General features: G+C 34.5%; 3 protein-coding genes across 3 annotated transcripts; 2 read left to right on the top strand and 1 right to left on the bottom strand.

Annotated features, from left to right (window-relative positions):
- Positions 1-455: 455 nt before the first annotated feature.
- LOC107273539 (isocitrate dehydrogenase [NADP] cytoplasmic) lies at positions 456-3,584 on the top strand. Its single transcript, XM_015751854.2, has 2 exons — positions 456-1,067; positions 1,952-3,584. The coding sequence occupies exons 1-2, from the start codon at positions 861-863 to the stop codon at positions 3,161-3,163; spliced, it is 1,419 nt and encodes a 472-aa protein (XP_015607340.1). The 5' UTR covers positions 456-860; the 3' UTR covers positions 3,164-3,584.
- Positions 3,585-4,669: 1,085 nt separating this feature from the next.
- On the top strand, positions 4,670-5,809 carry LOC107273538 (probable signal peptidase complex subunit 2). Its single transcript, XM_015751852.2, has 3 exons — positions 4,670-4,827; positions 5,067-5,371; positions 5,473-5,809. Exons 1-3 carry the CDS (start codon positions 4,735-4,737, stop codon positions 5,714-5,716), a joined length of 642 nt encoding a protein of 213 aa, XP_015607338.1. The 5' UTR covers positions 4,670-4,734; the 3' UTR covers positions 5,717-5,809.
- A 311-nt stretch (positions 5,810-6,120) lies between these two features.
- Positions 6,121-12,280, bottom strand: LOC107273537 (structural maintenance of chromosomes protein 3). Its single transcript, XM_015751851.2, has 18 exons — positions 12,048-12,280; positions 11,620-11,695; positions 11,353-11,531; positions 11,011-11,169; positions 10,791-10,950; positions 10,434-10,719; positions 10,191-10,365; positions 10,004-10,117; positions 9,660-9,910; positions 9,449-9,592; positions 9,062-9,373; positions 8,672-8,983; positions 8,356-8,557; positions 7,979-8,269; positions 7,653-7,915; positions 7,407-7,572; positions 6,960-7,336; positions 6,121-6,885 (listed from the first exon to the last, which is right to left on the bottom strand). Exons 1-18 carry the CDS (start codon positions 12,060-12,062, stop codon positions 6,759-6,761), a joined length of 3,609 nt encoding a protein of 1,202 aa, XP_015607337.1. The 5' UTR covers positions 12,063-12,280; the 3' UTR covers positions 6,121-6,758.
- Positions 12,281-12,353: the final 73 nt, after the last annotated feature.

Genomic DNA, 12,353 nt, shown 5'->3' with positions numbered 1-12,353 from the left:
AAACCAGATAGAATCGCATAAAATCTATGAGTTTCTATCTAGTTTTATTTAAAATTTTAAGCAGGTAAGTTACATACATGAAATTACACAATAGCTACAAAGTCTGACTATTTTGCAAATGGACTATATAATTCTTCACGAAATAAAATAAGGCAAGAATAGCCTTGCAATTGAAATACACAAACTCCTCTCTTGGAATGTTGTTTAACAGGAAGAAGCGAAGTTATGTAACACTACAGAATATCAACCATTGAATGACTATGTCGGAGGCTCTTTAATTTATGTATATGGTTCAATATAGTGACTACTCCGTGCCAGTTTTATGATGCTTTCAGATAGCTGATAAGGATATATGTCGTTGTCTTTAAGGTTCTGTAACAGTACCTAATAAACTGGAAAAGACAAATCATCAGTTTACACTATATCAATTCGAGATCAAAGTTCCAAACTCCAAAGTCTAGTAAGAATTGTTTCTCTTACTCTTTGCTTGTAGTATATCTATATACTTATTGCATATACTGTTGTGAATTGCGTTTTCTGATATCACTCCTCTTTATTTGGATTATTTAGGACGTCTTTAACATGCCATATTGTCGAGTGATTTCTACTTTAGTTGTGAAGTAAACGTGGAGTCTGGGTGACTGTGAAAGAGAAGTTCTGAGGAGTGTCAACGGATTAACAAGCGGCAAAGCAGCAACTAGCAACAAGTGCACTATACTCAGTGAGAGAAATTATTTTGTAACCCTGCGAAAACAGGAGAGGTCAGAAAGTGTAAAAGAGAGGGGAACCAATACTGGAGAAAGAGGATCTGAACTGTAGGAGGTAAAGAGAAACGGAGACAGAAGAGTCTACTCGTCGCCATGTTCGTGTCCCACCGGTTCTTTAGAGCGAACACGAATGTGATCAGAGCAGCGACTCGACTTCAGTTCGACGGTTCTAACGGTGCTGGTTTATTGTCGCTCCTGCGTTCTGGCTTATCGATCTCCACATCCAACGATTATAATCAAATTCCTCATCTCCACATCAGAAACTTTAGTATCTCTGCTGCAGCTATGGCTAAGATTAAGGTGAATGTACAGAATGGATCTTTGACAGATCTGGATAATGTCACGATATTGTGTATTATATAAATATTTATGGATTCTAGTTATTTAATATTTTAGTTTTAAGAATTTCTTGTGATACTTGGTAAGATCTATTTTCTTCTCTGGAAAATGGATTGTGAGTAGTTATATTGTAATTTTAAAAAGTTAATCAGGACTTTGAACCCTATAATATTTTGGTTCGTTATCAACTACTACTTCATATATGCTGGTGTTGAATTTGTATCTTGAAAATTGTAAGTGTTATTTACTTCTTAAGGAGGCATCGGCAACAGCATAATAATATCATTCTTATTTCAGTCAATATCCTTTATATTGTTCATTACAAAAATATTTCCTATGTAAGGTATTCTTTTTGAGACAAATGGAAGGACAGAGATTAATCAATTTTTAATTTTCACAACACATTTAAATAACGTAGTAGAAAATCAATTTAAAAATTCCAAGATTTTTTATTAAGAAATTATCATTGTCATATTTGGTGTAAAAGAAATGTCTTTTAAAAATTTCATCCAACTTTTGGCATCTAAAAGCTAAGATATCTCAGAGAAGAATATAGCTTTTTTAATATATGAAGTATATCTATATAGTGCAATTTTGACTATTTTAATTCCATATATCTCTGTAAGTATAAGGTCAATAATATTGAAATTTTTGTCAAAGATGTGCTATATCATGCTAAACAACATATTTTTAAGGCAAATGTTAATCTTTACTTTTAATTAACATAGTAACTATCTTAATTGTTGATTTGCACTTATGCAAAAATATCTATTAGCAGATTATATATTTATGTTTAGTTGCAGTTTTGAATAATTGTATAATATGCATTTTCTTTCTTTAAACAGGCAGGACCTGTTGTCGACATCCTTGGAGATGAAATGACTAGAATCATTTGGGACTCTATCAAAGAAAAGCTTATTCTTCCGTATCTTGACATTGACCTTCATATATATGATTTGGGAATTGAAAACAGAGATGCTACTAATGATAAAGTAACGGTGGATTGCGCTGAAGCTATAAAGCGTTATAATGTTGGTATTAAGTGTGCAACAATCACTCCTGATGAAAAGAGAGTAGAAGAATTCAAACTGAAGCAAATGTGGAAGAGTCCGAATGGAACAATTAGGAATATCTTAGGTGGTACTGTATTCCGTGAAGCTATTATCTGCAAGAACATTCCACGACTAGTAACAGGCTGGAATAAACCAATCATTATAGGCCGTCATGCCCATGGAGATCAGTACAAGGCCACCGATTTCTTAGTGCCTGGTGCTGGTAAACTTGAAATATCATGGGTTGGTACAAATGGTGAAAAGATTCAACATACCGTTCATGAGTTTAAGGGAGCGGGCATTGCACAAGCTCAGTTCAACACTGATGAAAGTATTCAGGCATTTGCACACAGCTCACTCCAATATGCCCTATCACGTAACTACCCACTGTATCTCTCCACAAAGAATACTATTCTGAAGAAATATGATGGAAGATTTAAAGACATCTTCCAAGAGATTTACGAAGCAGAGTATAAGAAACAGTTTGAAGCAAAGAATATCTGGTATGAGCATCGTCTCATAGATGATATGGTCGCTTACGCTATGAAATCTGAAGGTGGATTCGTATGGGCTTGCAAAAATTATGACGGTGATGTTCAGTCTGATTCAGTAGCTCAGGGTTATGGATCTCTTGGTCTTATGACATCTGTTCTCATCTGTCCGGATGGCCGTACTGTTGAAGCGGAGGCTGCTCATGGTACTGTTACACGTCATTATCGCCAGTACCAGCAGGGCAAGGAAACCTCTACTAATCCGATTGCTTCAATATTTGCCTGGACTCAAGGATTACTTCATCGCGCTAAGTTGGATAATAATGCTGAACTAAAGAAGTTCGCAGAGACTCTCGAGAAAGTATGTGTCGACACAATTGAGTCTGGATTTATGACTAAGGATCTAGCGATTTGTATCAAAGGAATGGATAAAGTAACCAGATCTGATTATCTTGAGACTTTCGAGTTTATGGATAAAATTGCTGAAAATTTGAAGAAACAGCTGAAAAATTGACTTCCTATTGAAGCAGACATCGATATTAATCAACAAGCATTACGTGCTAAATATTAGATACATTATAAACTTCACATCGAATTGGAAAAGAATGTTCTGAGATGTAGTTCCATTTGTTATTCACTTTTATTTATTTTTTATTGAATAACGAGATTTGGAACTAGATGACCAGCATAGAACGTACAAGGAATATCAATAAATTCTGTGTAAAACAGCCTATTGAAAATATATTCTGCCTAGGGCAGTCAGTAAAAATGATAATGAGTATGCAAGTCCAGGCAGCAACTAAAGTTATATTTAGAATTATAGAAGTACACATAAAATGGAGGATTTTTATAAAATTAACAGAACAGTGAATACTATCTTTACAAGTATTGCTAAAAATGTGGTAATTAAAATTAAAATTATTTTTAATTCAGTACAAAATATGTTATTTATTTCCCTATATTCTCAAAGCTTATGCTATATAATTTATCTTGGTAGTAAAGCAATTGATGAATTATGTAATATCTGTAGGAAGCGAAATACCGAGTAATCAATGTGGTGCCATTTTATGTAAAGATAAACATTTTAATTCTGCTGATTTCAATATTATTTACATAATCGTTGCTTTGTAGGACAAAGGTCAAGCACAGGTCTCTGCAAGAACAATGATATACGATGAAAGTAGTAATATTAGAGTCAAAGACATTTTCTATAAAAGCCAACAGTAATTTTAGATGCTTTCGAAAATACATTTTCCATTTCTATTATCGTCATTCTTTCCTATTTTCCAATCTTAAAAAAAATACCTTGGCTGTCCATTGGAAAATTGTTCAATTGATTTTAAAAAATTTACTTGTTTGCAGAATCATAATTTATAATTATAAGTTTTTTTCCAAAATATATTAAAGCAAGGCGGATTAAGTAAATTATCTGAATCCCGAATTTAAAAAAAAAGTAAATTATGAAGTTGAAAGTATTATCAGAATAGTAGCCTCTCGCTAAGTGAGCGCTGAGATGGATTCTCCGACTTAAATGGCAGCTTATCTTCATTACAGGGAGGTATAAGTATTTACGAAAGGTGAGGTGGCGGTAATTCGTTAGGTGCGCATTTCTTCCCATAGAGCTACTTACACCCCGGTGGTTCGTAGAGTTCCTCTAGAAGGACTCTAGTGGTTCGCACTTGATGAGAAACTACTGTACTTTTCTTTAATAAACTCCAATTTTAGAGTCTTCATTATCTGTTTTGCTTGTTTTAAATACTACCTGTTTAATGATTTCATCAGATAAATGTAAAGATTATATTTTTTTTATTTTTATGTTATGTGCATTGTTTTATCAGTTTTCTTATTGGATGTACCCATCTATTTTTAGTTTATAAAAAGTATGAGAATCATCTAATTCGATTTGATAAACTTGCCGTAGTTAGAATATTTTACTAAAAAGAACGTAAAACTGATTTTTATAAATTGTTTGAATATCCCGCTACTTTGAGACCTAGTGACTAGTACGACACCTACCATGAGCTTTGCAGGTCAGGTTCCCCATTGGAGCCAACCGGTATACGCCAAGTATTTGACGTGTACTGAATGTGTGCAGTGAATGACAGAATATTGTGTTTTATTCACTGGATTATGTTCGAAATGGCTTCAAAAAAGGAACAGAAGGAAAATGAGACTCCTGTAAGCATGTTTTGTATTTAAGGATTTAACTTTGAACTGAAATATCATAATTTTTGTGTGTCGGATAACATTGTGTAGGTTAACCCATATGTGTATATATTTTATATTTGTATTTGGCAATGCATTTGATTATCTTAATCATTTTATTTCACTTAGACTGTATACAAGATAATAAAAATCGTCTATAGATTAATGTTATTTAAAAGGCTTTATAATTGATCTCATTCGTATGTCCACAGGTGATTAAAGTCAATAAATGGGATGGTTCCGCTGTGAAGAATGCATTGGATGATGCAGTCAGAGATGTTTTAATAAGGAAATACAATTACATAGAGAACTTTTCTTTATTAGATGGAAGATTGGCTCTCTGTGGAGTTGCAGTCGGCGTAGCTACAGTTGCATTGCTTTGGGATTATTTATACCCTTTTCCTACTTCTAAACCCGTGCTTGTTGGTTGTGTCTCAATTTATTTTATCCTTATGGGTATTCTGACGCTCTACACTACATATAAAGAGAAAGGAATATTTACAGTTGCTATTCAAAGGTAATTAATCCTAGTATAGGATAAATTGTTATCATCATTCTGGATTGATAAACATTCATAAAACATAGCAACTTATGGTATTAATTTTCCTTTATTTACAGAGATCCAGCAGGATTTGATCCTGACCTTGTATGGGAAGCAAGTTCCTATTTAAAAAAGTATGATGACAAATACAATCTTGTATTATCTGTTAAAACTGAATCTTCTGTAACACTTAATGAAACATCCGTCACGAAATCCGTCGCTAATTTCATAGATGTCAATGGTGTTGTCATTCCAGAGTTGGTAGAAGCTGTGGTAACGAGTATGCATGACAGCTTGACCAGTCATCGTAAAGAGAAGTAGATTAGAAAGCTACGAGTGTTATCGATCTGTATGCATTTGTTGCACAATATTGACATACTGAAATCCAATTACAAAGCATTTAAATGATTTTGATACCAACTGTATTTCATTTTCAATAGAAGTCATGTTTGATTCTTTATGTTTTATTTGTACTTCTTAGGCTTAATAATGTGCTTTTAAGCTTTCGGTATAACAAGTGCAGTATGTACTCGTGAAAGGATGACGTGCTTATAGTGAAAATAAATTTTAGTTCACTTCCGTTAGTTCCATTAAACTCATTGAGACTAATGTTATTAAAATAGTTTATATTATATTATGATCGTTGAAACAAATTAAATAACCACAATAATATCGTACGAAGCACGAATAAAAAATAAAGGACCAACGGATTTTGTTTATGATTAAAATTTTATTTATAGATAACTTATAGAAAAAAAAAATACCGTAAGTTTTAGATACTATGACATTTTAACCATTTATGAGGTTGAGTGTCTACGCGAAATTTGCTTGGATCAATTTCGATTCAAGTCAAAGTGTAATTATATATTTTTTTTCTAGTTTTGCAATGGAAAAAGAAATATATATAATGAATATTTCATTCACATTCAATATATGGATAATAATTTGCATCAATTTACAGCATTGGTACTAATGAAGTTTTCTGAATGTATCAAATGACAACAAAATTTTGTTGATATTTCAAATGACCAAATCACGTTATTCACTTATCAGAGTCGTTTGAAACTCATTGAAAGAATCACTGCACAGTTAATGGTAGTAAGAAAAAGAAAGTCCGTTTGTAAAAAAAATCTAAGATATTGAATAAGCTGAACTTTTCAAACGCCAATCCCCTTACCCCGTGCTTAACGTTAGCAGATCTTACAACTACGCTTGAATAAAATTCTGTTCAGTAAGAATATTCTAAAACAAAATGAAGAACAGATTCTCTTACTATTATAATAGAAACAGTTCGATTGCGCTTCGAAAAATGATTCGCGCAATACTCTTTAATCCATATAACGTTCTTAAACATAAATCCATTTTATCCGTGCGTCGTGTCATCTTCGACAAAATCAGCTGCTTCTTCACGCGTCACGCATTCGACATGAGACACCTTGTTGCGGAATTTGACACCATAAAATTTATTCGCATGTTGCAGTAATTCAGGTCTAAATACAAAAAAAAAAAAAAAAAAGAAAAACAATAAGATATAAATCATTTTCAACGTTAAATAAATTTTTACCTGAATGTTGTTGTGATAAATTGTGCATCTGAACTCAATTCGTGAATCATATCAGCCACAGCCTTTCTGTGCTGAGCATCAAGTGCTTGATCAATTTCATCAAAAAGATAAAATGGCGCAGGATCGCACTTTTGTATAGCGAAGATCAAGGCCAGGGCAACCAGAGATTTTTGACCACCGGACAATTGATTCATTTCGCGCATTTCAGCTCTGTGACCAGTGAAAGACACTCGAATACCAACGCCAATAAAACGATCGGAATCTGCTGCTTCTGAAGATCCATCATCACCCTCCTCACCGTCGGCTGTTCTCATAACTAGCTGAGCATGTCCTGATGGCACTAACTTCTTGAAGACTTCACTGAAGTATTTGCTCACCTGGTACAGTGGGAAGTAGTTAATATTGATTGGGAAAAATTGTATTATTTAATAACGTCATTCAACGTACTTGTTTAAATGTAAATTGGATCGCTTCACATTTTCTTTGTTCTAATACAGACATCAGTTCCTTGATCTTCTCATCGCCACGGTCCAATTCTTCTTTACGTTTTACTAATTTTTCTTTCTGATCACTGAACGACATGAATTGATCCAATGCTTTCTTGTTTACATGGCTAAAAGCACGAGAAAGGACCGAATAGTAATGGAGGAGCGCACATGATTTATTATTATAGTTTATACTTGTATACATTACCTGTATTTTTTTAAATGATTATTAGCCTTTTCCATTTCACGGAATAACTGTTTTGTACTCATACCATTGAATTTCGAATATATTTCATGACTTGGTAACGCGCCAAGTTCAGTGATTTTTTGCGTGCACTCCACAATTTTCTGTTCAAGAATGTTAAGTTTACTGGCTAACTTTTCTAAATCTTTAGCATCGGCATCGATTTTTTCTTGAGCTTCTTTCTCCTTCATTTTCCATTTCTCCACCTCAGCCGATTCTGCTCTTTGCTGAAAGCAGAAAGGAACGTTTATAAATCACCGTCACTGATACACGATTTTTCGATTACTTACTTTCTTCGTAGCTATATTGACCGCCTCGTTCTGCGCCTTAAAATCGGCATTCACTTTGACAAGTCGCTTCTCTATATCAGCCAGCTGAGCTTTCGAGGATTCAAGCTGTCTCTGACGATCCTCCACTGATATTTCTTGTAAAGCCTGAATCAATTCGTCCTTACGACGAACTAGATTGTTAGTTAATAAATTTTCTAATTTATTTTTCTCAGCCTCAAGTCGCATTCTTTTGGCAAAGGCCTCCTTGTTCTCTTTAGTCAAGCTCCTGATCTTATCGTTCAGGGTATCGACCTAATGGTTATTTTTAATTAATTTATAATACATTCTTTTTCATTGCCATACAGAAATCTTCAACCCTTTTAATTTCACAAACTTACCTGGTGCTGATCAGTCACAGACAATTGTTCCATTAGTTCCTGATGTAATTCACTTTCCAAACCTTCCTTTGTAGCTCGCATTGCTTCCAAATTAGATGTACACTGTGCAAGGCTTCTTTCTTTAGGTGTACGATATCTTTCTATCGCGCTGAGTTCCTCCTTCATTAAACGTATCTCAGCTTTCATCTTGTCGTATATATCTCTGAAAGAATATTACAAATTCATTAGGACCGTTTACGTTTACACATCATTTAACATAACTTAGTATCATAAAGTTAACGCGTATTGCTGTATATAATTCTATGATAAAACTAACTTGGCCTTGCTGTTCTTAGTCTCAGTACGTTGCATCTCACTAACGTATGAGCTAATACTCTGATCAGCTGTTCTGATCTCCTCTTTCAAGCTGGCCAATTGTGTCTCCAGAGTGTTTATCTGCGCCATTAATTCAGATCTAGTTTTTTGAATCTCTAGACGAGAGCGCAGTGTATTGAAGTATCCACCAGTTAAGGATCCCTTGGAGGAGACTTGATCGCCTTCAAGAGTCACGCAATCCAGACCGGAAGTACGTGCTAAGCTCGTGGCAGCCTCCAAATTACGGCATATCAGAGTTTTACCAAATATATACCTGAATGTACAAGAAATACATGTATTAAAGTGTTTTTTTGCTTTACTTTAAATGTTAATTTGATATTATTTTTATTACCTAAGTGCTCTATCGTATTTAGGATCATAGTTCAAGCGTGATATCATGGGAATGGCGTCGCCAGTTTGTGGGTAGTCTATGGCTTTGACGTGTAAACGATTCAGAGGCATAAACGTAACTTCTCCTGGTAAACGTTGATTGTTCATCTCTTTAAGTATCTTTGTACCAAACTTGTCTGTCTCTACTATATGGTGGAACAATCGATTTCCTGCTGTCACTTCTACAGCCATGTAGACGCTCTTGTCACAGTCAAAGTTTTCAATCACTGGACCATAGTAGCTGCTCACTTCGTGAGCCATGTCGCGTCGTTCGCTGTGTAATTACAATAATTAATTGTACTGGGTTCATTAGTTCATGTAAATTAATAAAAACTGAATTAATATTTACCGGAAAGTATCTAACACCTTACGCACACTGTCTCTGCCATTGAGAATTGGTTTTCCAGCCATGGACCGCAGACTCTGATCTGCCTTTGCTAAATCTTCCTTCAAACTTGAGAGATTGAGCTGCAAGACACTCTCTTGTCGGTATCTGCAATAGAAGAATATTATTGTTTGTTTTATTAAAAAGCTATAAGATAAAAAGCGTTAAGACTTACTGCTCCTTGCGCGTGGCTTGACACTGGTCCTTGGATTTAGTGAGCTCATAATATTGTTTATTGTGATCATCTATAGATGCTCTTTGACGTTCCATTTCGCGGGTATGTTCTTCTATTTTCTTTTCTAAGGCAATTTGTTTTTCGGCATCTTTCTTGAGATCTTCGCTGATCTTCTTCTGATGCTCTTCTTTATCTTTTATCTGTTTGGTAAGCTGCCTCAATTCATTTTTTATCCAATTGTCCCTTTCATCCTATGACAAATGATTGTTAATCTTGCAAACTTCGAAAAATATTTGTTAATTTGTTTTTCTCATGTAGTATAGTTAGTATTGACAATTATGTACCCTGCTGGTAAACTGGCTACCACGTCCTTGCTTGGCATATAGTTCCTTTCGTTTTTGTTCTTTTAATGCCAGCTCTCTCGTGCATTCCTCCTCTACACGTTTCATTTCTTCATACTGAAAAAAAAGACGGAATTTATTTTTGCTACCAGGGTTTCTGGAAGTTGTGGGTTAACTTGTGGATATTTACTTCCGGCTTGATAGCTTCAAGTTCTTGTTCACGAGCCGCTATGTTCGACTTCAGCTTTTCAAGTTCTTGCTGAGCACGTTTCCTGCTGTCATTGTCACCCTTTACTTCTTCGAGTAAATCATTGATTGTTAGGGTGAGTTTGGTTTTCTCTTTGAGCAATTGCTGTTGTTCGGCTCTGGAAGATTTGGTGGGAATGAGTCATTATGTTAAACTAAATGTTTTCTTCGTGCATTTTTTACATACGTGAGGGTATCGCGTTCTTCCTTAGCTGTGGAAACTTCTTTCTTTGCTTCTTTTAGGCGTTTCGTTGCTGCACGCACCATTTCTTGTGCTGTTTTTGCTTCGGCACCCAGTCTTGCTTGTTCTGCACCGCTGTTCGCCCGGGACATTTCTAAATCCTCTAACTTTCTTCGATTTTCTTTTAGCTCGCGTTCGTGTATCGTGTATTCCAAACAACGACGTTGTTTGTCCCATTGTTGATATTCTTTCAATTCTTCTTTCTCCTCTTCCAGGGTCTTTAAACGTTCCTCTGTTTTGGATTCAGGGATTATATTTCTCTCCTAGAAGTTCTTTTACGCTATCAAAATATTTGAGACTTACCAATAGTGCGTAAAAAATCTTCAATCTTTTCAAGTTTTCCTTCTGTTTCTTTTAATATTGATTTTGATTCTTCTCGCCTGTCGTCATATACTCTAGTGCCTGCTACTTCTCGAAGAAGTTTCAATCGTTGGGAATCAGGAGCCGTAGCCATTTGGTTGATCTATCGAATGTGTATTGTAAAGTTTATCTTGCCAAGATAAAAGAATTTAACGTTACGAACCTTTCCCTGCTTAACGATGTAGTAAGGATTTGATCTGGAGAATCCAGCGGATTCAAGCAGATTCATAACGTCACTTCTTGTCACAATTTTCTTGTTTAGAAAGTACTGATCTTTTTTTGAACCAATCACTCTCCTTAGGAATACTTCATCTTTATCAATCTAAGAAATATATTGTATATGGTTAGGATCAGTGACTACCTAAATGAAATGGTGAGCAATTTTTCTTATGTTCAATAAAATAAATCTAATTATGGGATCCTTTGTCTAGTAAAATTTCTGATTGTTGGCTTAGAGTTCTAATATGGATTTAATGATTATAACGAAGTACTAATAAATAGTTACCGGCAGCCTTCCATCTGCATTATCAAATATTATTTCTACATGAGCAGAAATAACACGTGGTCCTGTACCCTCATGCAACAAAGCTTGACGTTGTTCTGGTCTCAAGTGAGAAAATTCATCGCTCAAAACGAATTGAATAGCATAGAAGAAGTTACTCTTCCCAGACCCATTTCTGCCAACTAAAATCAAAATGTGAACAATGAAACAAAATAATCCGTATAGCTTATGTCTTGAAATTTATAAATCGACACTTATTTGAATACATACCTACTACATTATGGCGAGGATCAAAAGGCTCCACAACAGTTTGTTCACGATAGGACTTAAAGCCCTGAATAATGACCTAGCAATAAAGAATTATGATATAAATAAAAACTGGAATCATGCTCATGTACGTCAACAAAACAATTGTTACATGTACACATCAATGAATATGTACAAGAAAGTATTATTATTTATAATTATCTATTATTATTATTCTCGCACAAAATGCTAATTTGACAAAAAGTAAAATTGAAACGTACTGTCTCTGTGTAAAGCTTGGTATTGTAGCTTTTCATAAACTAACCTAACACCCATTTACAGATAAAGAAATGAGGCAAAGCACATTATGATACTTGATTGATTTAGGTAATTCTGATGAAAGTAAATTGCATAAAGATGAGCAAAAATGTAAAATTTCAAGAAAAAAATACCTGTTTAATGTACATTGTTAGTTGTCAGATATTTGTTCAGAGATTGTATGTCCATCCTATCACTACACTATCATCCTCATCTGGTTCGGAGTTTCACAAAATGCAGTTGGATCATCCGATAAATCCACAAAATGTTGATTACAAATACATTATTTATGAACTCATATAATACAAATATTCGACCGATCCGAAAAATAAATGTTTACTAGATAATACCAAAGAGGCAACTGATCTGAAAAAGTTTCTAGTTTCGGCGGGAGAAGGATTTCATGGCCAATGTGTAAGAGTAAAGTTACTAACTGTACT

The sequence above is a fragment of the Cephus cinctus genome, unplaced genomic scaffold, assembly GCF_000341935.2.
Source record: "Cephus cinctus unplaced genomic scaffold, Ccin1 Ccin1_scaffold1708, whole genome shotgun sequence".
In the NCBI taxonomy this organism is placed as follows: domain Eukaryota; kingdom Metazoa; phylum Arthropoda; class Insecta; order Hymenoptera; family Cephidae; genus Cephus; species Cephus cinctus.
Note: the sequence above shows the minus strand (reverse complement) of the source record. Positions and strands in the feature narration are given on the sequence as shown.